The sequence below is a fragment of the Protopterus annectens genome, chromosome 7.part1 (assembly GCF_019279795.1).
Source record: "Protopterus annectens isolate FY-2018-M chromosome 7.part1, PAN1.0, whole genome shotgun sequence".
In the NCBI taxonomy this organism is placed as follows: domain Eukaryota; kingdom Metazoa; phylum Chordata; order Ceratodontiformes; family Protopteridae; genus Protopterus; species Protopterus annectens.
The window spans coordinates 104,399,188-104,424,187 of NC_056740.1; the positions used below are offsets into that span (position 1 = coordinate 104,399,188).

The window sequence follows — 25,000 nt, forward strand, 5'->3', positions numbered from 1 at the left end:
CCTTCACTTTTTTGACCTTAGAGCCTTCCATCACCACTGCTTGCAGCATATTGTGGCAACTAGTGGTTTATGATGTGGACCAACTGTTTCAGTGAAGCTTAGAAAAATAAGTCAGTGAAAGCTGTATCGGCTACCTAAAGAAAACACATAGAATATAAACAGATCTGTGATACTATCCCACCAAAAAAGGTGATTCCTTACCCAGTTACACTTGCATAAACCCCTTAACCCCCTCCCTACCCTTACCTCATTTCCTCTAAACCATCTCTCATTCCCATTTAACCCTTTCATCCCCCCATACCCTCTTAATTCCTCCTACTATATTTACGTAACCCCCTCTGAAGATGTCCCTGGACAAATTGGTTTGTTACCAAACCTCATTTGCCCCAGTCCCCTTCAAAAAACACATCACACCAAATGATGTTTGATGACCTTTATTAAACTTCTATAAACATAACTTTGTTAACCAATATCTATTAATTACAACTGAAACATAATATAGTTGATATTAATCACAGCATAAACATCCATGTAATGTTAGCCAGGACAGTGTGACGGCGATCATCCTAACCAAGTGAGAAGCATCCATACCTCCACTCGTGTACCCTGCTTATGAAGCAGCATCACATTATTCACTTCATTTTCCACTTAATGAGTTAAACATCCAACCAAATAAGCAGTGTCCTTACCTCCAGTCACTTATTTTAATTAGCAAGCAGCATCCATTTCTCACTTTCCTTTCCCAATTCATAGAAATGAACATCCAACAGCAGAGGGGGAACAGAAGAGGGCAAGCCTGCCCCTCTTCTCCTCCCACCAGCCTGACCAGGCTGTCCCCCCTCTCTCATAGGTTTATACGTTGGTACTAGGCTATCGGCCCAAGGGCCTATACAAGCATAGCCATATCAATTCCCTGGATATTTCTTCCCACAATATTTAATTCCCTGGACCCCTGTCTAGCAGGGTGACTGACATGATCCCCGGGGTGAATTTCCTATCTCCCATCCAATCATCAAGGTTCCTTTTGAAGAGGGCCAAGGAGGCACTCTGCTTGACATGTATGGGCAGTCTATTCCAGAGTATGCAGACTCTCTGGGTCAGGAACCTATCTCTCCAGCATGTTTTGTTCATTGTGATGACAAGGTTTAGATCCCTGGAGCGTGTGGTTCTGTGGGATTGGGATTTCTTTAAGTGGAGCATGTCCAACAGCTCAGGGTTTGATATGGCCTTGTATGTTAAGCAGAGATCACCTCTGAGTAGATGATATGCCACAGAGTATAGCTGGATTTTTTTTAGACGGTCAGCATAAGACATCTGCATTAGGCCTGTGATTATTTTAGTGAGGTATTTCTGCCACCTTTCCAGCTGTTGCAGATGTCTTGTGAAGTACATACCAAATGGGGCATTGTACTCTATAATGGATTTAATGAGGGATGAGTACAGTGGGACAATGACCTCCTTTTTTTCTGGATGAAAAGCCATTAGTGATGGGGTGTGCCACATAGAAGGATTTCCTGACTGTTGTTTCGATGTGGTTATCAAAGGTGAGACCACTGTCCACCTGTGTTCCTAAGTCTCTTATCACACTTTCGGTGTTCAGTGTACTGCCACCTATGTGGTAATTCATTGGTACATGGTTTTTCCCAAAGGGTATAAGTATACATTTCTTTGCATTAAGCTTGGGCCCATGGCTCTGGCACCAAATATCTGTTTCTGTAAGGCCCTTTAGTAGAATATCCACATAATTTGAGGATTCAGTAATGTCTCCCAGTTGGCAGTCATCTGCAAACTTTGTTAGCCAAAGTCCCTTAGTGTTGGCCTGTACTTCAGAGAAGTAGATGCCAAACAACAGCAATCCCAGGACTGAACCCTGAGGTACGCCACTTGTCACTTCTTTGGAGCTGGATTTGGAGTCGGCTACTTTTTCACTCTGGGTTCTGTCAGTAAGCCAGTTGGCAACCCATCGAGTGACGTAGGGATTTATGCCCAGCTTAATAAGTTTATCTATGATTCCTGAGTGGGGGATGGTATCGAAGACCTTGGTGAGGTCCAGATAGGCTGTGTGGACCGCCTTACCCTTGTTCACAGCTCTGGAGACTGATTTGAAGAATTCAATCAGGTTCAGGAGACAAGATCAGCCCTTCACGAACACAAACTGGGTGGGGTCCAGTGTTTGAAGGTTGCCAATGTCTTTGTTTATAAGTTCCATGCTAATGTATTCCATGCCCTTGCAGCTCAGGCTCATCAGACTGATGGGATGGTAGTTAATGGGATCCCCCCTTGTGGAGTGGGATAACTGTAGCTGTGCACCACTCAGTGGGCACGAAGCCTAAGGTGAGGCTATGATTAAACATGACACTTAGGTGAGGTGCCAGTTCATTTTGCAGTTCATGTAGTACACAACCCGGGATGTCATCTGGTCCCATGAATGCTGTATTCTTAGTTTTGGAGAGTGTGGTTTCTGCCTGTGTGGCCGTTATTACCGGAATTTGGCAATCTTTTGGTATTGAGATGGGCCCTTTAGGGGTGAGAGCGGGGTGAAGTTGACACTAAATCGATCTGCCAGGATATTGGCAATATCCTTGGGATCAATATATTTAATGCCATTCTGTTGTAGCTCAGAGCAGATCTGAGCATTGCCATTTATATTCTTGACATAACTATAGAATGCCTTGTGGTTGTCTTTGGAATATTTAGCAATTTTATTTTCGTAACTAGCTTTGGAGGATTTTATGAGGGATCTCAGCTTCTTACTGAGGCTGGTAAGGGAGATTTTTGCATTCTGGTATTTTCCTCTTTTCTGCAACAGTTTCTTTCTTCTGTTGTATAGTTTGTTTATGGCAGAGAACCACCAGACTGGCTTCCTTTTTTTGGAGGAGAGTGTCTTGGTTCTATTTGAGATGGCACGATTCATGCACGAGTGGATGTGCTCATGCAGTGCCTTAATTTAGGATTCAGCAATTGAACTTTCAACTCCTGTCTACATGGGTGTCATGAAATTTGTCACTTCATAGGTTCATAGATTAGTAGATTAGTACTAGGCTACCTGCCCTTGCGGGCCATTTTTTAAGCCTTGCCAGTTACCCCACGTGAGACTCAAACCCTACCCCTTGTATTTGTAAGGCAAACACCTTAACTATTATGCCATTCCCACACCCTTGAGTAGCATGATGTTGGCTTTGGAGAAGTTTTTTACGGAGGTTTCCTTACTGGGGGGTGGGGCTGGGGCTGGGATGTGGATGTCAAGGGTGATTTGCTTATGGTCAGACCTGACCAATGAGGGGGTGACCACTGGTGTGGAGCATCTATCTCCCATGTTGGTAATGACCTGGTCTAGGATATTGAAGCCACTGGTGGGACAATGGATTAGTTGATCCAGGGCATTGGAATTTATGAATTCCAAGAACCGTTGGGAAAAGGTGTTGGTACCCGTATAGGTTTCCCAGTTAATGGCAGGGTAGTTGAAATCACCCAGCATTAGGGTTTTTGGTTGTATCTTAATATTTTCCAGTATGTTTAGAAAGGTGTAGTGAGAATCTTGGGGCATGGTGGGGGATCTGTAGCAAGCTACAATTTGGATTGCAGTATTACCTAGTGTTAGTTACACCTGGAGAATTTCAGATGCATTGTGTTGGGCAACTAGCCTGGAGGTATGAATATCCTTGGTGAATATGGACACTCCTCCACTTTTAGTGTTTCAGTCTTGGTGGCTGAAAAGTGTGGTAAGAGTTGTAGCCTGGTATTGCAGGGGTCCTCTCTGGAGCCTTGAACCAGGTCTCAGTTACTGCACAGATATAGATGTTCTCCATTTTTAGGAGTGCCTCGAGAGAGTGCATTTTGAGGTTTCAGACTTCTAGCATTGAGTAGCATTACCTTCAGATTTTGCATGCTTTTATCTGTTAGGGTGGTGGTTTTGTCCTTTGAACCTTGCCTAAAAAAAGGCACTATAGGTGTGGCAAGAGCTTTAGCCAGTAACCTGAATCTCAGGGGTGTCAGGTGCAGACCATCTCTGGCAAAGCATTGTGGTTCATCGATCATGTCACCCAGGCAGACAGATACTGGATCTCCTTTGAATGACACCAGAAACTTTTCCAATTGTTTAAGTCAATTATTTTGTCCTTATACTGTGGTATCATTCTGGGTGAAGGCAGGATGCTACTCAGGGATAGGGTCACACCTGCCTGGGCCACATGATCTGACAGCTCTTCCATGTCTGTTTTCATGTAGTCCAGTGAGGTACGTCTCAAGTCATTCACTTCAACATCGACAATCACAGTCGTATTTGTACTTGTTGTGGAGTGACGTGAGTGCATGCATTATGTGGCAGATCCTGGCACCCGACAGGCAGCTGACTGTAATTTTCTCCTTGCTCAGCCTGGTGAGTGGGACATCAGTGTGCCTGACTATAGAGTCACCTATGACTAAAGTGTTGGGTACGTTGTCTTGCCTTAGCGGCTGTTGTTGGGTAGCACACTGGTGTTGTGAGTTATTTGTCACTCTGGTCGTGACTGGTGTTTGTTTGCATTTCAGCTTCTGAGGTCCTTGTTGCTTGGGCAGGTTAATGTTAAGGGCCTCCGCATATGTGGGTTTAGTGTTGCTATGTGTGGGTGTTGATGGTGTGGGTTTTGAAGGGCTATGTGTTGCTTGAGGTGTAGTGCAGGTGTTAACCTTCTCCTCTTGACTGTCTAGCACAATCTTGGCTGGAGAGAGCTTGCTTCCAGTTTGGCTATGTAAGTGCATCTCTCGCAGGTTGTAGTGTTGGGTGGTAGGAGGAGAGGGTTGTCTGTGTACTTGAGGCAGTTGCTGCATTGCCCCTGTATGCCCAGGTTCGCCAGGTGGACAGGAGAAATCACTGGAAGCTGACCCTTAGACATGCCTGTTTAGGTGCTTTTTTATAAAGTACACGAGCTATTTTCCATTACCTTTGCAAGTTACTTTGCAGTTATAGGCTGTTTATTGCCTACGATTAATTTCTCCTTATTAACAAGGAGAGTTGAGTGCTTGTGTTAGTTTAAGGCTTCCTAGTGCTTTCCAGTAGGTTCTAGAGCAAGTGCTAGTCACAGGGGTTCAGATTTTAGTGCTACTACTGAGAAACCAGCTAGTTCTAAGGGAAAATTTGAAGAGCAGACTTTCTGGCACCTGGAATAGTTGCACCATGCTGCACCATGCGAAAAATGCGCAAACACATGCATTTTTAAGCCAGAAAATTGAAAGGGATAGAAATCAGCCCAAAATGACTAAAATTACAATTTCAGAGCTGGAAACCAATCCTCTAGTGTTAGACAGGCAGTACAATGCTCACCAGTCCCACTGGTAAGCAGTAGGACTTCCCTCTACCACAGCAAGGTCTGGATAGCTCTGAACACAGAAAATAAAGTCCTGAAACCAGCAAAGCCTGAGATCTGGACTATACTAGCTAAGAAAGGCGGGAAACGAGCAAACAAGATAGTATTTTTTTTTTTTGGTTGGTTAAAACAGACTAAGGCAATGCAGTAATACACTAAATAAACACAGAAAAGGCTAACACACTTGAGTGTGTAGCCCTAAACAGTAAATACAAATTAGAACTCTTACAAAATTAGCAATTTAAAGCATTTTAAATGAAGCAAGGCAAGTGCACAACTGAAAAATGATTTAAGAGGCAATAATACAGTAGAATAAGTAGCTAGTCTACATATACAGAAAAGTCTGTATATATAGAAAAGCAGTTAAAACACACTAAAACAATTCAGATGCAGTGCAATCTATAGCACTTGAGTTGTAGCAATATTAAGGCAAATACAATTTTAATAAATGCACTAAAATATACTCTATATTTCCAAAATGTTTGAGAAGCACAGTGAGATCATAAGAATATTCAGACAATTTTTATTTTTTTTTTGTTAAGAAAGGGAGAAAGGAGGAACAGAAGGAAAGAAACTAAGTGGGTTGGCCTTCTCAGAAGTTCTCTCTGTATTAGGTAGAATGAGCTAATGACACCAGACTGGGAGGAGTGTCCAAGATCAAATTTAGAGTAGGGGCAGGAAACTGCAAGGCCAGCAGGTATAAAGACAAGATGCCAGTAGGGACAGAACGTGGGAGAACACTACAGAAATGTTTATCACAAGTGAGCCAATAGCGATGAAATACAGTACAAGTATGCAGTATACAATAAAATTGCTATAAATATCTAGAATAACCAATAACTACTACAAATAAGCAGAAAATCAGGCTACTTATTGCTATATATCACAGATCAGCTGCTCCTCCTCAGATAGCTCTGTATGTAATGGCTGAAACACTCAAGTTAACTTCTTAACAGAAAGTTGAAACCTGAAACAACTTAAAAAAAAAGCTCAAAAGAACCAGTGAGGTGCTTTCTCCAAGCCGTACCTCTAGCAACCCAAATAGACAATGACCATGAACACTAAACTTTCACTGAAGTTGGGGATAGTCTTTGCTAACTAAGCTGGCCTGGACAATGAGCTCAGAAAACAGCCTCTAACAAACAACTTGACCCATAACACAATCAGGAATATGAAGAATATTACAGCTACTACCTAAACTATTTTAGGCAGAACACACTGCAGAAATGTTTATCACAAACACAATCAGGAATATGGACAATATTACAGCTATGACCTAAACTATTTTAGGCAGAAAACACTACAGAAATGTTTATCACAAGTGAGCCAGTAGCTATTCAATTCAGTGCAAGTATGCAGTATACAATAAAATTGCTATAAATATCTAGAATAAGGAATAACTACCAAGCTTCCAATAACCTAACCACCCATTAAAAGGCATTAAGCCAAATATCATTTGATGTACTCCATCCTCTAACCAACTGGTTCCATGTCACCACCTCCCAAAGCCCTATCACATAAATAGCCAAAGAAGCCAATTGCCTAAACAGCTGAAAGCAAACCACCAATATCTCTACAATGCTAAAGTAACAAACCATAGCCTAATCACCTAGCATAACCTTTGTATATTAGCTAAATAAATTCCTGCTTACCTAACTACCAGTAATAGCTTTGCAATGATTTCCAGGTCATTACCTGCCAAATGTACCACCAAACACTAAACCCAAGCCACGCAAAACCATGCAAGAACCATTGCATACCATCATGACTAATTGCCACCCTGTTTAACTGCCCAATGTACCTAATAATGTCCAAAATGAAATTTCCATTCCAAATCAATATAATAACAATTCCACCATCACACCAAATACCTGATTTTAAAAAAAAGCATTTACTGAGCAGCAGACCACCCTCCAAATAACTTCAATACATCCATAAAAGAAAAATGCCACATGAACTGTGGCCCAGTAAACCTCCATTACCAAATCCAATCCTCACCACACAAGCTATCTTCTCAATAGCCACCAACCAGGATTAAGTTCACATAGGCCTGTCACCTGTGCAATTGTATTACTCTCAGCTAAATCCTCTTTAACCACCTGAACTGCCTTACCTTGTTCCCAAGCCCTACAAATAATTAAATCTTTCCCATCAAATTCTTTCCCAGAGACAGCTGCAACACAAATGTAGCCAATCTGGCCATGCCCAAGCCAACAAACCGCAAACCAACTCTCCCATATTATGCTCCTCACCCTAACATTGCCTGTCACATACGTAAGCAAATGCAAATCCCTATGAACAACCCTAACCATCCACTCAAAGGCCATCCCTCCAAAATGTGCCAAAAGGCACTACAATGGTAAAATAGTACACAAACTTATATACCCTCCCCCAAATTGACTGAGTAAACTGGTTGACATTCAACTCTGGTAGCCCAGGAAGCTGAACAACAGCCTTAATCCACTGCTTGTCTTTAAGTCTTCCCCTCAAAACTTACTTTCCATGTGTTACCTTTACATCTACTAAAGAATGAATACATGGCCTACATGTGCAAGGAATCCCAAAACAATTCCTTTCTTAAGCCTTCCAATGTCTGTGCAGCCAACAAGGCACACAGTTCCTCACATATCCCCAAAATATCTGTAGACCTGGAATGCTCCATCAAATCCTACCTACTCTTAACAGACATACATCTACTGAACTTGGAAATAAGGGTTGATCATGGCTAGGTTGTAAGCGCTTTAGAGTCAGTAGCTTAGTAAATTCTTATGATCCTGTTATTGTTGTGACTCCACCCCAACAGTAGGACTGCCAGACCCCCCATAAACAATCCCAAACCATGCTATACCCTACCCCCAACATATTTCCTCCTCACTACCCCGAGCACTACCCCAACTGCACCAAACCTGGTGTGCCTTAATGAGTACCGAAAAAAAGTAAGATAACCTGTGACCTTATTGTTCGCCACTCTATGAATCAAACTTCCACCCCAGCAGATTACATTACCTTCCAAATCCATTTCCTTAGGCCACTAAGTGTTGCACACTCTGCATTGCCTCATATGAGACCTCATTACGCACCACTCTAGGGACCAGGACATCCACTATAACAGCCTCAATCACCTTTCAAGCCTGCTTCCTTCAGGTCACTGACCGATGCCCATGCTGAGCTTCCCACCTATGACCTCACTCTGTACCACTCTAGCAATGAAAACCCCTCTGCAGCAACCTACATCACCTGATGAGACTATTTCCTTTGATCACCAACTGATACAAAGTCTGTGCTAACACCATCTGTGATCTCATTGAGTAGCTATCCAGCAGCTGAAACACCCTTCATAACACCACCATCTGCAAGGAAAGGAAAATCGTAAATCATCTGAGTTACATAATTCCCAAAGAATAGCAGGTTGTAGATGCCCCAAAAACTCGAAGCTCGAATATCAATGTACACAAATTTTATTACAGATTAGAGCCACACACAAAATGCTCAGTTGCTGGTATGGTTAAGCGCTTTCATCTGTCACAACACAGATTTCATCAGAACCAATAAGCTCCTACAGTCCATTCATTTTATAACATTTTTGGCGCCAAAATCATTCAATCAATGATTTTCAATTAAAAATAACAAGTTAAAAATACTGGTACTATACATTTTTTAAAACAAAAATATATATCAATATTTTAAAACCATCCTTTATGCCTGTTGTTGTAAACTATACTGTAGTCTATTATAAACATAAATATTGTAAACTGTGTTCTTAAAAATGAGAATCATAAAATTATGTAACATGTTTAGTATTACAGGAGGTGGGAAATTTAAATGAATTAATTATACAAGATGAAATGTTTGAGAAATGGTACGATTGTTATTCTAACCAGTTTACCCAAGCTAAAATGAAAGTAAGAAATGCTTATGAGAGGAAAATGCACAAAATTGAACGTGATATAGATTTATATAGAAATGGAAGAGCCTATATTTGGCCACATTACGAAAGAGAGGGTGAAGACACATTTGAGGTGGTGCAATCAAAGGGAAGAAAGAGGAACTGGAGAGGGAATGATGATGAAAATTTTCAAGGGGGTCGTTACTACCCAGCCCCAAAAAACAACAAAGGAGATATTAAATGGTAGCAACCCAAGTCAAAAAGTGATTCCCCCCGAACTAGACCCCTCTAAAGATATGGATTTAACAACTCCAGCCATACCATTCACTTTTAATTTACCAACTAATAATGGTGTAGTTTCGGATAAAACAGTTATTAATAGTGAACAAGAAGTTAGTTTAGTTGATATGCTCGTGATGGATGTAGACACAGAAAAGTGTCCTCGTATTAGAAGCCACCAAGGGTTCAATGTGTATAATTACACGGACATCCACGTCACAGATGGCATTATATCTCTGTTTAGTAAGGGGATGAAATATATCCCTACAGTCAGGTTCAATATTTTCGATCTTATTAAAGAAATTAAGTTATTCTGTAGAAGGCTGAATCTAGCCATTCAATTTAATGAAGATTCCAACAAACATAATAATATAAAACAAAGATCTAAATTAGTGAAAAAAAGCACATACATTCCGACTACGAATGCCCAGGTAGCAATCTACGAGAAAATGGTTTGCAATGATATGTACCGTTTATATAAGGAGGTTAAAGACAACTTAGGAGGCAAACATGCCCCAACGGACAATCTAACAGAAGGTGAAAGGAGTTGTATGAATGAGCTTATTATGAATAACGAAATCAGAATAATGAAACCTGACAAGGGAGGCGGGATAGTGATATTTGATAGTCAACAATATCTTAACGAAATTAATAACATACTATATGAATCAGGAAATTACGAACAGGTATCCTTAAATCAAATTAATATCGGATACAGACGTATAGATCTAGTGATAGAGGAATATCTACTTGACAATCGAATCACTAGTGAATTATACGATTATTTAAGAACAGAACATCCGATTATGGCCCATATTATAGGAATTCCTAAGATTCATAAAAATATGCACAAACCGCCATTTAGACCGATAATCTCAGGATCTAAGTCCAAAACTTTTAAAATAGGGACCACTATAGATCACTGGACTAAGCAAGTTTATACCAAAGTGGAACATTTGGTCAAGGATTCCTGGGATTTCCTTAGCAAACTTACGATGAACGTTTGGGACGAGAATTTAACATTCCTTACTATAGATGTACAAGATTTATTTTCCAGCATACCTGCATCTACTGGATTAGAATATTTCAACAGCAGTTTATGCAAATACTTGGGAAGTAGTTGGGACAGAGTCAATCTTATTATGGATATGATGGGTCTTGTCCTAGAACACAATTATATAACACATCAAGGTGAATTTTTCAGACAATCTCGAGGAGTGGCCATGGGGGCTTCTTGTGCCCCCATATTTGCCAACTTGGTCATGCTCGAGTGGGAGAATTTATATATATTTCCAAGTGAGTTCTACCAGTACATCAGATTATACACTAGATTTCTGGATGATGTCTTTATCATTTGGACTGGACCTACAGACATGATTCCTATTTTTATTGACTATCTCAACAATACAACAGACTTTTTGAGATTTACGTACCAATTTGATAAAATAGGCATAGCATATTTGGATACTTGGATCGGCAACACAGGGACAGGGTTTTCTTCTAGAATATATAGGAAACCCACGTTTTCAAATGACTATATTCATTTTAGTAGCTGTCATCCCCCACATATTTTCAAAAATATAGTTAAGGGACAGAGCATGCGAGCAGCGAGAATGTCATCCACTTTTGAAAGCATGAACAGTGAATTAGAAGTAGTCACCAAATTATTTCATGATAGAGGATATCCGAGGACCATGTTGGGGAATGTTATTTCTTATGTGAAAGCTCAATGGGGACACAAATACAAACCTTTACTGGGGAACAGCATTGTACCACAGCATCACACGAGTAACGAATGGGACAGGAAAGTATGTGTGTTAAGATTCAATCCTTATGCCAGTCTAATAACTGAAATTCTTAAAAAACACTGGTCGTTAATTACTACATCTGGCCCCATTGGACACATAGTAGGAACAGAGATTTGTACAGTTTACAAAACAGGAAGTAATATAAAAAGATTACTGGAATATGGAACAAAAGGAACAAGTGTAAAGAGAAAGAAGGGTACCACCAGATGTGGCACCTGTAAACAATGCATTTATATTAACACCATACAAAAAATTAGGTTACAAAATATTATTAATACCATGGTAACATGCAAAAATGGGAATTGTAACTCACAACGTATTGTTTATATAGCTACCTGTACGAAATGCTCGGCCTTTTATATAGGCAAAACCGAGAGGAAGTTAAAGACTCGTATATACGAGCATATGTACAGGATAAAAAAGGGAGATTCAAAAAATGCATTATGTAAGCATATTTTAGATAAGGGGACAGATCACAATTTTAAATTTGCCATTATAGACCAGGTAGAGATTAGTGATAGAGGTGGAAATTGGAAGACCTACCTGGCCTGGGTAGAGAGCAAATGGCAAATATGTACAGATGCAACTACACCTCCTGGCATAAATGATTATATCAGTTTAAAACCTTTTTTAGCTTTGAACTAATATTTTAGAACAAAGGAGTCCATGCCTACCAGAAGTTATTACAATTTTGAATTTACAAGCAATTGGAAAAGTGTATAATTTATACATACATTCCAAGTTGTATATACAGTACATATGGGGTTATTGTACAAATATAAGGGTATACACACACATACAGGTTATTCTACAGACATGGAAGTTCAATGTTATTTTTTGCTCTTGTCAAGATTAAGTCTAACAAGCATTTATTCATTACAAGTGTTCATATACTCAGTGCATTTGTAAGGCATATGTACACTAACCAATGTTACATGATGTTTGGAAAAAATTTGTAATGAAGAAGATGGTAGCAAATACTAAACATGTTACATAATTTTATGATTCTCATTTTTAAGAACACAGTTTACAATATTTATGTTTATAATAGACTACAGTATAGTTTACAACAACAGGCATAAAGGATGGTTTTAAAATATTGATATATATTTTTGTTTTAAAAAATGTATAGTACCAGTATTTTTAACTTGTTATTTTTAATTGAAAATCATTGATTGAATGATTTTGGCGCCAAAAATGTTATAAAATGAATGGACTGTAGGAGCTTATTGGTTCTGATGAAATCTGTGTTGTGACAGATGAAAGCGCTTAACCATACCAGCAACTGAGCATTTTGTGTGTGGCTCTAATCTGTAATAAAATTTGTGTACATTGATATTCGAGCTTCGAGTTTTTGGGGCATCTACAACCTGCTATTCTTTGGGAATTACAGTAGCTGAGTGTTATTTTTTCTTTATCTGAGTTACATAAAACAACTTTGAAGACAACCTACCAACTCTTTGAATGCCCTCATAAATCCCTTTTCCTTGTCGCATTCAAAGCCCTATAACTACTTGACCCAAAACATCTCACTCTGGAAAATGGAGAGGTATGCCTGGCATAACCCTCCCCCACGGCCAATAGAACTGCACCACACATGTGCACCTAAACAGCATTCTTCACAGGCAACTCATAGTCCATGAAAACATGTAGTCTCAACCCTCCCTTGATAAACCCATAGCCCTCAACTAAACGTGAGGCAAATACCCACTAGGGATTTTTTTTTTTTAAAGAGTGCTCTTATAAACTTATCCGTCTGACAAACTTATACATAACTGGCCCAGTGTTGCATTAGCATGAAGTCTCTGAAGGGTAGGAATTCTGAACGCAATTGTCTTCCTCATTTCTAACCGTGAAATTTATAGAAATGAGAGAAGTAGAACGGCAAGTATGTTTATTTGCATATTGTCCACTAGGTTTAAATGAGAGTATAAATATATGCCACCTCTTAAAGATAAGTGACAACACAGATATCCTGCCTTTCGAAGGGAGGAACTCATCTCTGTATTTGTAAATAGTGCTTTACTGGCAGATGATACATTATCTGAGCAGGCCTCATCTGCCTGTAAAGTACTATTTATGAAAAAAGATATGTCTTCAGACATGAAGCAGTTTTGACAGTCCTGTTTTCATTTTTAACTGCCTTTCTGTTGTGTGATACTGCAAAGGATCTTTCTACCACTATATTCTTGTGAAGCATGTGATAATTCAATAAGGATACTGTTAGTTTTTTTCCCATAAACCATGAGTTTTTAGACTGCTGAGGTTTTTCACAGAGGTTTCACCTCCAGGACTTGGTTTGGAAGGCACTATTTGTGTAGTTTTCTACATAATATATAGATTACTTCATTTCAGCTCGAATGCACCATGCAGTGAGAAGTCTGGGATGCTGTATACTTCAAAATCATGTGTGTGGATGTATAAATGGGGCATAAATACTGTACAATTCCTTTATGTATCATGCTTTCTGGACAAACTGTAGTCCTCTGTTTTATGATTCTATGCTATGTTTATGAGTCTTGTGATATATGTATATCACGTTATCGAAATCTTACATCAAATCACTAAAGGTCGACCTCTACTGATTGATGTAGTAAAACATCAAATAACGCTAAAAAAAAAAAAATAAAAAGCAAACAAAAATAAAAACTAACTAGCATAGGCAGGGGGACAAGCCCCCCTGCACCCCCCACGTGGGGGGCTGCACCCCCACACCCCCCCTACTTAAATATTCTAAATCCGAGACCACAGTACATTGAGGTAAATGGAAATCATTCCCTATGGAGATTTCCGTTTACCTGCAAGATGTTCTGCGCTTTCGATGTTGTGGTGCCAACAATATCAGCTTCGATATTGTCGGCTTTCGACATCATGAAGTAGACCATGTAAATCTATATGTATATCGATATCTACGACTCTTTCGCTCTGTCTTTCTCTCTGTCTGACTATTATTACATATGCAATCTGCTTGTTTTGTGTGTGCCTCTCTCTCTTAAAATGTATATCTATATCTATACATATATATATATATATATATATATATATATATATATATATGTGTGTGTGTGTGTGTATGTATGAATAAATATAGATATATATATATAGATATAGATATACATGTGTGTGTGTGTGTGTGTGTGTGTGTGTGTATATATATATATAAATATATATATATATATATATATATATATATATATATATATATATATCCATGACAGATGAACGAAACGTCGGATCGCCGAGACAACATCGCTGACAGCAGACATCCCCGATAGCAGTAGGTCAAGGTAATACGGAATGGAACACATTTCCGTTCCCGTAATACACACGAAAAACACCTTAAATGTGTATAGCGAGGGGGGCAAGCCCCCCTGCACCCCCTACTTAAATATACCAACTCCGAGATCGCACTACAGTGAAGGAATGGGACTAACTACCATTCTGCACTACTTACCATTGTTGGGGATGTCTGCTGTCAGCAATGTCATCTCTGCGATGTGGTCGTCGGTGATCCGGTGTTGTGTTCATCTGTCGTGGACCCATATATATATAGATATATATACATATGAGTGTGGGTACATGTGTGTGTGTGTGTGTGTGTGTGTGTGTGTGTGTGTGTGTGTGTCCTATACACACACACACACACACACACACACACATATGCACGCATGCACACACTAACCCAAACACACACACACACACACACACACACACACACACACACTCATACAGTTCTTGGAATTATCTTTGCTACATTTACTGAGTGTCTAAACATGTTAGAAGCCTGTTACACTACATTGGAAACCAAACACTTCACTTAAAGTTAAGCAAATGTTCTGATTTATTAAGCAGTATGACTTTTTCATGTTCCTTCATTATGTCAAACTCCGTATAATTCTCCCTTTATGTGAGAAGATGCTAAGTTCAAATATATTGTCAGTTAACATGATTTTTTTTGTCAAAATAAAAGATATATATTTTAGTTTTGTTCATCTGCGGTCTTTATTTATACTGTATTGCATGTCAATTATGTTATTAATGATGCACTGTTTGTAAATAAACTAAACAAATAGCATATTGGTGAAAGTAAATGTCCACTATTAATGATATTAGCTCTAGAAAAATGTCACTTCTTAATGCTATCGATATGTTCTGTTTTGGATGTCACTGCACATGAACTATTTTCTGAAAATGGATCTTTGTCTTGTTTACTAAAGAACTCCTTTTTCCACAGCCTTATTATGCTGTGTTTGCTGCAGTTAAAGGAATTATGGCTGAAATATTCTTGTAAGTAATTTTTACTAACATTTGCCATTTTTATTTTTCTGCTGTTTGTTTTTACTGTCTTTACATTTGGTAAATTTTAAAAAGCAAATATATTTTATAAGATTACAGATGTGTTTTCAGAGAGATTAAAGCCTCCTAAACAGCCAAATGCTTTGGAGCCTTTAAAATATATCTTTTTTTTCCTAAATGTTAAGCATTTCCAGTTCTTTATACACACCCCAGACATAACAATCACCTAGCAGCTTATTATAAACCCATGTTTCATTCATTTGGCCTATTGTTTAGATCAGTATAAAACTCAGCTTGGGTTTTACTGCTTGGGTGGGCTGATGTTAACAGGATACTTAAGATGAGTGTTTCATCATTACCTTACACATTTTCATATCATGTATTATGTGGCTTTTACAGTTTCAAGTATTTTGTTTATTTTATCTAATGCATACTTGCATCTGCATACAATCCATCATACAAGGAACACATGTTTTTTTGTGTTCTTCCTACATGAGAGCAAACAACAATGCAGAACAATGGTTTACTTTCCTAGTTTTTAATCTACAAAACATAAATATTATAAAAGCTAAACTAAAATTTGAAAATCAACAAGATGCCTCACACATTTATAAAAACATATTCCAAAAATTAAAACACTTGCTTTAGTTTTTGACTATTTCCTTGCTTAATGTTAATATTACAAACCTTACAAAATATGTCATTATAGTTAAAATAAAGTTTATGTTCACAGATAAACTACATTTATTATTAATGCTGTAGTACAAACCAGAAAGGTTTAAGAAAAATGCCTGCCAAATTCTTTTCTAGTGTAATCCAAGATTTTGCAGTTCTTTTCCAGCTTATTAAAAGTTATAGGGAAGATATACTTAATCTTGATTTTAGTATAAACTTAACATTCTTTTTTTATAAGGCAAATGAAGGCTTCTGCATTTTATTGCTGGATTTGTACTGCATTGTAGTGAGGCACAGAAAATAAGAATTTTCAGTCACAGTTCTGCACTTAGTAGCTTTCATTTAGTATTGAGAGTTTAGAAAGTTTAAACTCACAATCAAAACATTTACATTGTCAATGTCATTCATTTAATCAGGAAGCTATATATTGTTAAAAGGAAATACATGTTCATGAGAAAGATGTTTGCCTAAACTTTCATACATATTTATTAATTTATTAATGTTTAAATGTGTATTCTTTTTACTTCAGATTTTTATTAGAATTCAACCTGTGCAGCTGGTGGTATTCAGACTTGACAGTGAAAGGTATGTTTCTTCAGCTTTAAATATTTCTGCGTTAATAACTTTTGTGTTACTGTCTGCAAAATTACTGAAGTCACCTAAAGAATCAAACAAAATGAATGATGTTTAAAGTATCTTTGCAACTTGCATCGATTTATGTATCTGTAATTCATTTCATCCATGAGCTGTCTAATTTAATATGGATTTACTTTTAATGGCATTATGGTTGCTGTAGCAGTTTATGCATACATGAAAGCCTAATCTTTCTACTGTTTTATATATTTGTTAAACTTAAGAATGTAGCCAGTGTTGTTTCAAAGTCTTTTTTGTCACTGTTTACAAGTATATTATAAATTTAGTTAAAACAAAGACATGCTTTTATTGAACAATTTGAAACATCTTTGCATAAAAGCTAATTTTCTGCCATGGATAGCAGTAGCCCCCGGATTTTCAAAAGCTCACACGGAGTGCAAGATTGGTGCAGGAGCTCACGCAGGCAATATGTCTGCCGTGCGATCCAGGAACAGCCTGCAGGGGCGCGCACGAGTGCTCCTGCACTAATCTTGCACGGACCAAGCCCTGGTATGCAAATCACCCCATTTGCAGGTGAAATCCATGCAAATTAGGTGGTTTTGCAATCCAGGAAGCTTGCAACTGTCTGTGCAAGACTTGTGCTATCTGCAGAAATGTACTCGGTTAGTAACCGAGTACATTTCTGCAAAATCCAAAACGGAGCTATGACAGCTCCAAATAAAGGCTGCATATCATTGAGGAAGCATGCCAATGGCCAAGTATAAGGACACTGGCATTGCAAACAATACAAAAAATAAAAAAATCAACTTTTATTTTTTTTAGCCCATCTCGGCTGTTTAAGCATAGGGCAGCGGAGCACAAATGGGATGGGGGGGGGGGTAAGAAAATAAACCTAAAATAAGCATTCTGTCATGCAAGTCAGTGGCAGGCAGAAGATAACCTGGCCAGTGAGTAGTGGTTGTTAAGGGGGGAGGCTCACTGTGACACATGTAACTATGCATTAGCAGGCAATTCTATGCAAATGAGGGGAAGGAAAGTGAATCCCAGTTTTCCTCAGCATGTGAGTCAGGTCCCAACAGTGTAAGAGTATGAATAGCTGGGGGCAAGCCTAGGAGGTAGGTGACATCATGGAGGTGTGTGTCAGGCATACTGTAAGCGGATTGGTGGCCTGTGGCTTGGGTTTGCTCCTAGCTTAGCACAGCTAAGCTAGGGGGTGTGACTAAACCTGCCTAGTACTCTTTACAAAGTGTAAGCGGGTGTGTGCCCCGTGCACTGGGTTTTACAGGAAGAAAAAAGAAGTTAAACCAGGAAATAGCAGCAGTATGCACAATTGAGCAGTCTGCGTGGCGCGAACACTGGCTTAAACAGGGAGGCAATGAGAAGGGGAAACAGCAGTAGGAAGGTATTCAAGGAGAACTAGCATAGCTGGCAGGTGAAATGTATCAGAATCAGCCAATTACACAGGCATCAGACTAGCCCAGCCGAGAACACTACCATAAACTAAGCAAACACCTTCCCCTCTGTTTTTTTCCACACTCAACACCACCGGTGTATTCAAGTGGGGAACTTTTAACAAACAAGCCAACAAAATGAGAAGGGCTGCAGCAGGCAACATAGAACAACATGTGCAAGAGGCTGAGGGTGGTGAGGATGTAAATGCTGCTGAACAACCCACAGTTAGGAGGCGGAGAAGAGTGTACAGACCCAGGGTAACCTACCAGGGGCTACATGAGCTGGATGTAGTGGAGCGCTATAGGGTGGACAGAGACCTCCTACAGCAAATTGTTGAGCTGTGCCGGACACACCAAACTGACCGAGGGGGAACACATCCCAGTGGATACCAAGGTATGTGTAGGCCTAGGTATACTAGCCACAGGTACCTCCCAAAGCACAACTGGGGATATCATGGGGATCTCACAGGCATCAGCATCCAGAGTCTACCACCAGTTCCTGGATGCCATGTCAGCACAGGCCAGTGAGCATGTATATTTCCTCAACACTCGTGAGGTGTTGACCAGCAATATGCGTCTCTTCCACCAAATAGGAGAATACCCTGGGGTAGTGGGTGCTATAGACTGCACGCACATATGCATCAAAGCACCACCTGGTGAGCAGGGTAGGGCCTACATCAACCATAGGGGCATACCCTCCATCAACTGCCAGGTCATATGTGATGCCCAGGGCATTATAATGAATGTGTGTGCTAGCTGCCCTGGAAGCTATAATGATTCCCACATATCGGATCTGACGCAGCTGTACCAGAGATTTGCCAATGGGGACATCCCCTATGGTCGCCTAGGGGGGCATGCTGGGTACACATTGGAGCCATGGCTGATGACACCCACCAGAAATGCACACAAACCTGAACAACAACGCCATAATGAGGCACACGCACAGGCCAGACATATAATAGAGCGTGTGTTTGGGATGCTCAGGTCATGATTCCAGTGTCTGGACACATCCGGTGGAGCCTTGCAGTATTCACCAGCTACATGTACCCAAATTGCTATGGTATGTGCTATGCTACACAATATGATCCTGTGGAAACAGCTGTAGCAGGAACAGCATGTGGCAGAGCCACACAGCCCACCATCAGTTGCAAGGCCTGCACAGGTACAGAGTGACCTGGAGGAGGAACAATCTGAGCCTGCCCCAGTAGGCCAAAGGAAGCGTGCCCGGTATGCCCTGGCCTTGGCAAAGAGGCAACGCATAGCACATGCACTGACACAGTAGGGACCCAGGGAATGACACCTCTCTCTGACTCGCCAAACATGACACTACCTGTGCTCAACCATGTATAGGGAGTGTACTATGTGCATCTGACATAGGCAGCCCTCCAGCACCATCTGCAAGTCTGACACACCCTCAAGGTAAGTAAATAAACCTACAAGTTGCCAAATGGAGTAGAATGTGTTGTTACCTGTAGCTATGGTATGAATGTGAACATGCAAGGGAATTGGGTGGCTGAATGTTATGGCAGCAGACAGTAGACACCCATAGTGGCACCATGACATCTGTAACACATACTGCAGTCAACATAGTAGCCAGTACTACACAGGGTAACAAAACCCACTGCAGGAAATGTGCTGAGAGACATGTGTGTCCATATGACCCACACATGCCAGTCAGGACGGTAACTCCAGAAACTTATTGCTAGACTGCTACCTAACCTCATAGTAGATGGTGCCATCCACCCTAACCCAGGCCCAACCTCACTTGTTACTACGAATCCCACAAATAACAACCTTACTTACCTATGGAACTCAAATAATACCACCAACTCATTCTCAGTTTGCCATCTAAACATTACAAGTATAAAGAAGAAAATTCACTTCTTACATGCCTTCCTTGATATCCACTCCCCTGATGTTTTATGCCTTTCTGAAACCTGGCTCAAACCAACTACCACTGGTAATGAAGTTCTACCCCCAGGATACAATACAGTGCATCTTGATCGTATCTCCAAAAAAGGAGGGGGGGGGTAGCCATCTTATATAAACCCACTCTTGAGGTATCCAAAATTAGAAAGCCAAATACCCAGATCACTAACAATGCAGAAATACTCATCACAAAAGTTCAAATCAACAAACACAAATCTATAAACATTGTTTGTATCTATATTCCCCCAGGTAACAACATAAATACCTTGGAGAGTATCCTCCAATGGCTATCCACTAACTGCCCCCAGGAAACTATTATTCTCAGAGATGTTAATATCGATTGGTATACTTGCACTGCAGACTTCCCCTCAACCCATATAAATCTGCATGGCTTCTCTCAGTTAATCTCATCACCTACCAGAATTAATAAGCCCAACAATAAGGAAAGTATCCTTGACTGGATATAATAAACAATCCACCCCAGCTATACCAAGCAAGCATCCTACCTGAAGATTTTAATGATCACTACCTCACCTATATAATTAGAAAAATAAATTACTTCCCTCATCAATCAACCTTTAAAACCATTAGAAATACTAAGAACTTCATTTAGACTAATTTCCTGAATGAGCTTAACTCATGTAACTGGTCCAACCTAACACTACTTCCTCTAGATAAAGCAGTCTCATACTTTAAATCTACATTTTTTGCTATCCTTGACAACCATGCTCCCAAATGTACTATTAGAACCAATAACAAAGTGGCACCATGGCTATCCAAGGATACAAGACAAAAGATTATTAGAAATAAAGTGTAATCCAACTGGAGAACCACTAAATCCCCAAAAGCCACCTCTTATATAAACAGTGGAGGAATAATACTAAGAAGGCTATTATATTAGATAAAAAGAAATACTATTGCAGTCTACAACAAAAACACCAAAACCAGCCACAGAAATTCTTGTCAGGTATTAATAAACTACTCTACCCAGGTCAGTCAAATACCCCTACCCCCCTAACTACACTCCAACAACCTCCTAAATATATTGCCAATACCTTTAATACTTTCTTAACTGAAACAGTGCAATCCCTAGCCAACAAACTATATCAAAATACCCTAACTACCACCAAACTCACACCCGATAATAGAATCCACTTCAAGCTTCAACCAGTGCCAACATCTTTCATTAAGTTCTTACTGAAAAAACTGAAACCATCTTTGCTAACCTATCCAAATCAAATCTCAATAAATTGAATATCTGCTATAATAATATTGCAAGATTTGCCACAGGTCAGCTTTTAGAACACATCACTGTGTTTACCTCCAATCATTAGGCTGGCTAGAATTACCCAGCCAACTGCAATATTCCCAACTAATAACTATTCATAAAATTCTCTACAACCCAGACAGTGTACCAGTACTGATAAACATTATCACCCCCTACAGTAATCTAAAGACTCTTCGCTCTTCCAACAAAGTACTAGTGCAGGCTGTTAGAACCAAGAATTCAGCAGGTACATCACTATTCTCTAACTCTGTCGAAAAAAAAACTGGAACCTTCTTCCTGCAGAACTTACCAATGACCCCTCTTTACCCCAATTCAAAACATCTCTTAAGAAATGCCTGCAAATGCATTGGCTTTGTCCCTGTACTAACCCCAAACTGACAGAATCTGTAAAGGTGAGCCTCACAAGCGTATGTCAGTGAGCCACTAACCACTTACAATTTTGTAAAACTCTATCCTATGGAAAGCATGAGAAATAAAAAAATGTCACTATTTTCTATCTTAGATAACTAACTAGCAACTTATCCTGTGTGTATGTGACTTACAATTTACCTGCCTATATATATTGTTAAAATGAATATGTGACTTGAAATCGTCTCTATCTGTATATATTTTAAAATTTCCATTTTTGTAATTTTACTGTAATACTTTTTCACTGTAAATATACTAGTAATTAGTAATGTAGTTAAGTACACTTGGAGCTTTCTGCCCAGGCCTCTGCTGAAAATGGACCTGTATCCAGTCAGACTTTCCTGGTTAATAAATGTAAAATAAAATAAAATAAATACAATAAACAACAGTCTCAGCAAACAGGACAGATGTAGACAAACCCAAACAGAGCCTGTGCCATGGCCGCAGAATAATGGCTATGGTTATCCTCCCCCCCGGGCCTACACAGACAGACCACAGCAGGGCAGGCAGAGGGATGTTAGTTCTGAAGGGTAGGAAGTCAGACAATAATATGTAGGGCAACCAAAGCCACAATCTGTAGTACTGGTATGCCTCTAGTCAGCATGATAGTTAGCAATACAGAATAAAATGGAGCACCTCACATACCAGTACAGTCATAGCAAATGTGTACAAGTGTCACGTGTGCCTCCCACATCCTACATAATAATGTAATAACAGTCAGGTGTGCCCCCCCCACCCTATGTAAAAATGTAGAAATAGTCAGGTGTGCCCCCCCATCCTACATAGTAATGTAATAACAGTCAGGTGTGCCCCCCCACCCCTGTGTAGAAATGTAGAAACAGTCAGATGTGCCCCCCCCCGCTATTCAGAAATATAGTAATAGTCAAAGCCAAATGATCAATGGATACCCTGAAGAGACAGCATGCTACCTGTCGGTGTACAACACAAAGGTCAGCACTGCAGCACAAACCACCTGGACATGATCCACACATTCAATACAGATGGCCATATTGGGCATGCTCACACACTTAGAGAAATGAAGGCAATGTCAGTCAACAACATACTGAAAGGTCATACTGGCCATGCTCACACACTAAAACACATGAAGGCCATGACTGCAAACACCAGTAGACCAGACATATCTGGCAGTTGCAGTTGTTAGTGTAGACACTCGTCAGTATGCACCATTCATGCCTTGCACACACAGTGGGTAGGAATGCATTCATATATGTCAGGACAACACAATATAGTAAGCCAAAGGTAGACGTACATCGATGTGTGGAAGAGGGTGACTGTGACAAGGAGCCATCCAGACCTGTCCCACACAGCCAAAGGGCTCCAAACAAAAGAGGTGCAGATGTCACTCACTGCAGATACTAGCCACCAGTATCTGTCAGCATTACAGACTATGTGGTGCACGTGCCAGCTGTGCAACATGACTGTACAAGGAAGTAGTCATCTTGCAGCTGTGTACATGTACCTGTGACATATGACCCCGTGTGTGCCCGCATGTGGCATGTCAACCCCCTAGATGAATGGGTTATGGCCCATGCACACACTGCCCTCCCCATAGCCCTAAAAATGGCAAGCCTGCTGAGGTCATCCAATGTGAAATACACCTTTAGGATAATTGTAGCCTAGTAATCTCCATGGTGTGTCCCATAACTGCATACTGCTGTAGTGTGAAAAACTAGTTTGATAAGAGTTCTAACCCCAGACTTGGCAACTGTGTGTGTGAGTGTGTTTGTGTGCGTGTCTGTCTGACTGTGTAGAGAACAATGTTTTTTAGGGTACTCACACTCCTTGCAATTCATATACTCAACTTTGGTAAGGCTGCTGATGTCATCCACCTAGAAATATACCTCTGGGAAGGCTGTAGCCCAGTAATCTCCATAGCGCGTCCTGTAACTGTGTACTGCTTTTGTGTGATAAAGTAGTTAAGTAGGAGTTCTAACCCCAGACTTGGCAACTGTGTGAGTGTGTGTGTGCATTTGTGTGTGTTTCTGTCTGTCTCTGGCTGTGTAGAGAGCAATGCTTTTTAGGGTACTCACACTCCTTACAATTCATATGCTCAGCTTTGGCAAGGCTGCTAATGTCATCCACCTAGAAATACACCTCTGGGAAGGGTGTAGCCCAGTAATCTCTGTAGCGCATCCTGTAACTGTGTACTGCTGTTGTGTGATGTAAAGCTGTGGTAGGTTTCCATCCCCACCCATGGCAGTTCTGGATGTTTTGTGTGTGTTTCAATGTCTGTGTAGGGAGCTATGCATTTTAGGCTAGTCAGACACAGAACATTTCAAATGGCATACTTTGGCAATCCTGATGATGTCATTCATTGTGAAATATACCATTAGGGAAGGAGTTCTCTAGTAATCCCCATGGTGCGTCCTATAGCTGTTTAATGCTGTAGTGTGATATAGACCTCTGTTAGGGGTTCTTTACCCACACATGTTGGTTGTGAATGTTTTGTGTGTGTGTGTCACTGTCTGTGTAGGGAGCAATGCATTGTAGGCTAGTCACACACAGTACATTTCAAATGGCCTACTTTGGCAATCCTGCTGCTGTCATTCATTGTGAAATACACCTTTGGGGAAGGAGTACTCCAGTAATCTCCATGGCATGTACTATAACTACGTAGTGCTGCAGTGTAATAAGCCAATTAGGTAGGAGTTCTACTCCCAGACATGACAGGTGTGTGTGTTTGTAACACATATCCTGTGTGGAGGTGGTTGTGAGTGTGGGACACCTGTGGCCTATGTGGACTGGGTTTTGCATATTTCTTATATGGTGGCCCTACTATATATCACAATCTCCACTGTACAGGGATAACAGATGTGAAATAGCTGAGAGGCTGGGGTGCAAAGATATACCCATACATGTGACATCAAGGCCAGGCAATCACAGTTAGCATCCCCAGTATTACCCAGAGCACACTCTCAACCCAAGTCTCATACACACACACACACACACACACACACACACACACACACACACACATGCCTAGGCAACAGCCAATATGTGGGTAGTACACTGCATATTGG

At 40.2% G+C, this 25,000-nt stretch overlaps 1 protein-coding gene across 1 annotated transcript in view; it reads left to right on the forward strand.

The window, feature by feature from the left end:
- The window catches only part of CACNA2D3 (calcium voltage-gated channel auxiliary subunit alpha2delta 3), a 2,619,084-nt gene that overhangs the window by 2,207,149 nt on the left and 386,935 nt on the right, over nt 1-25,000 (forward strand). The window contains exons 25-26 of the mRNA XM_044078472.1: nt 15,553-15,605; nt 16,819-16,874. Coding sequence (XP_043934407.1) covers nt 15,553-15,605; nt 16,819-16,874 — 109 coding nt within the window. The remainder of the gene's footprint in view (nt 1-15,552; nt 15,606-16,818; nt 16,875-25,000) is intronic.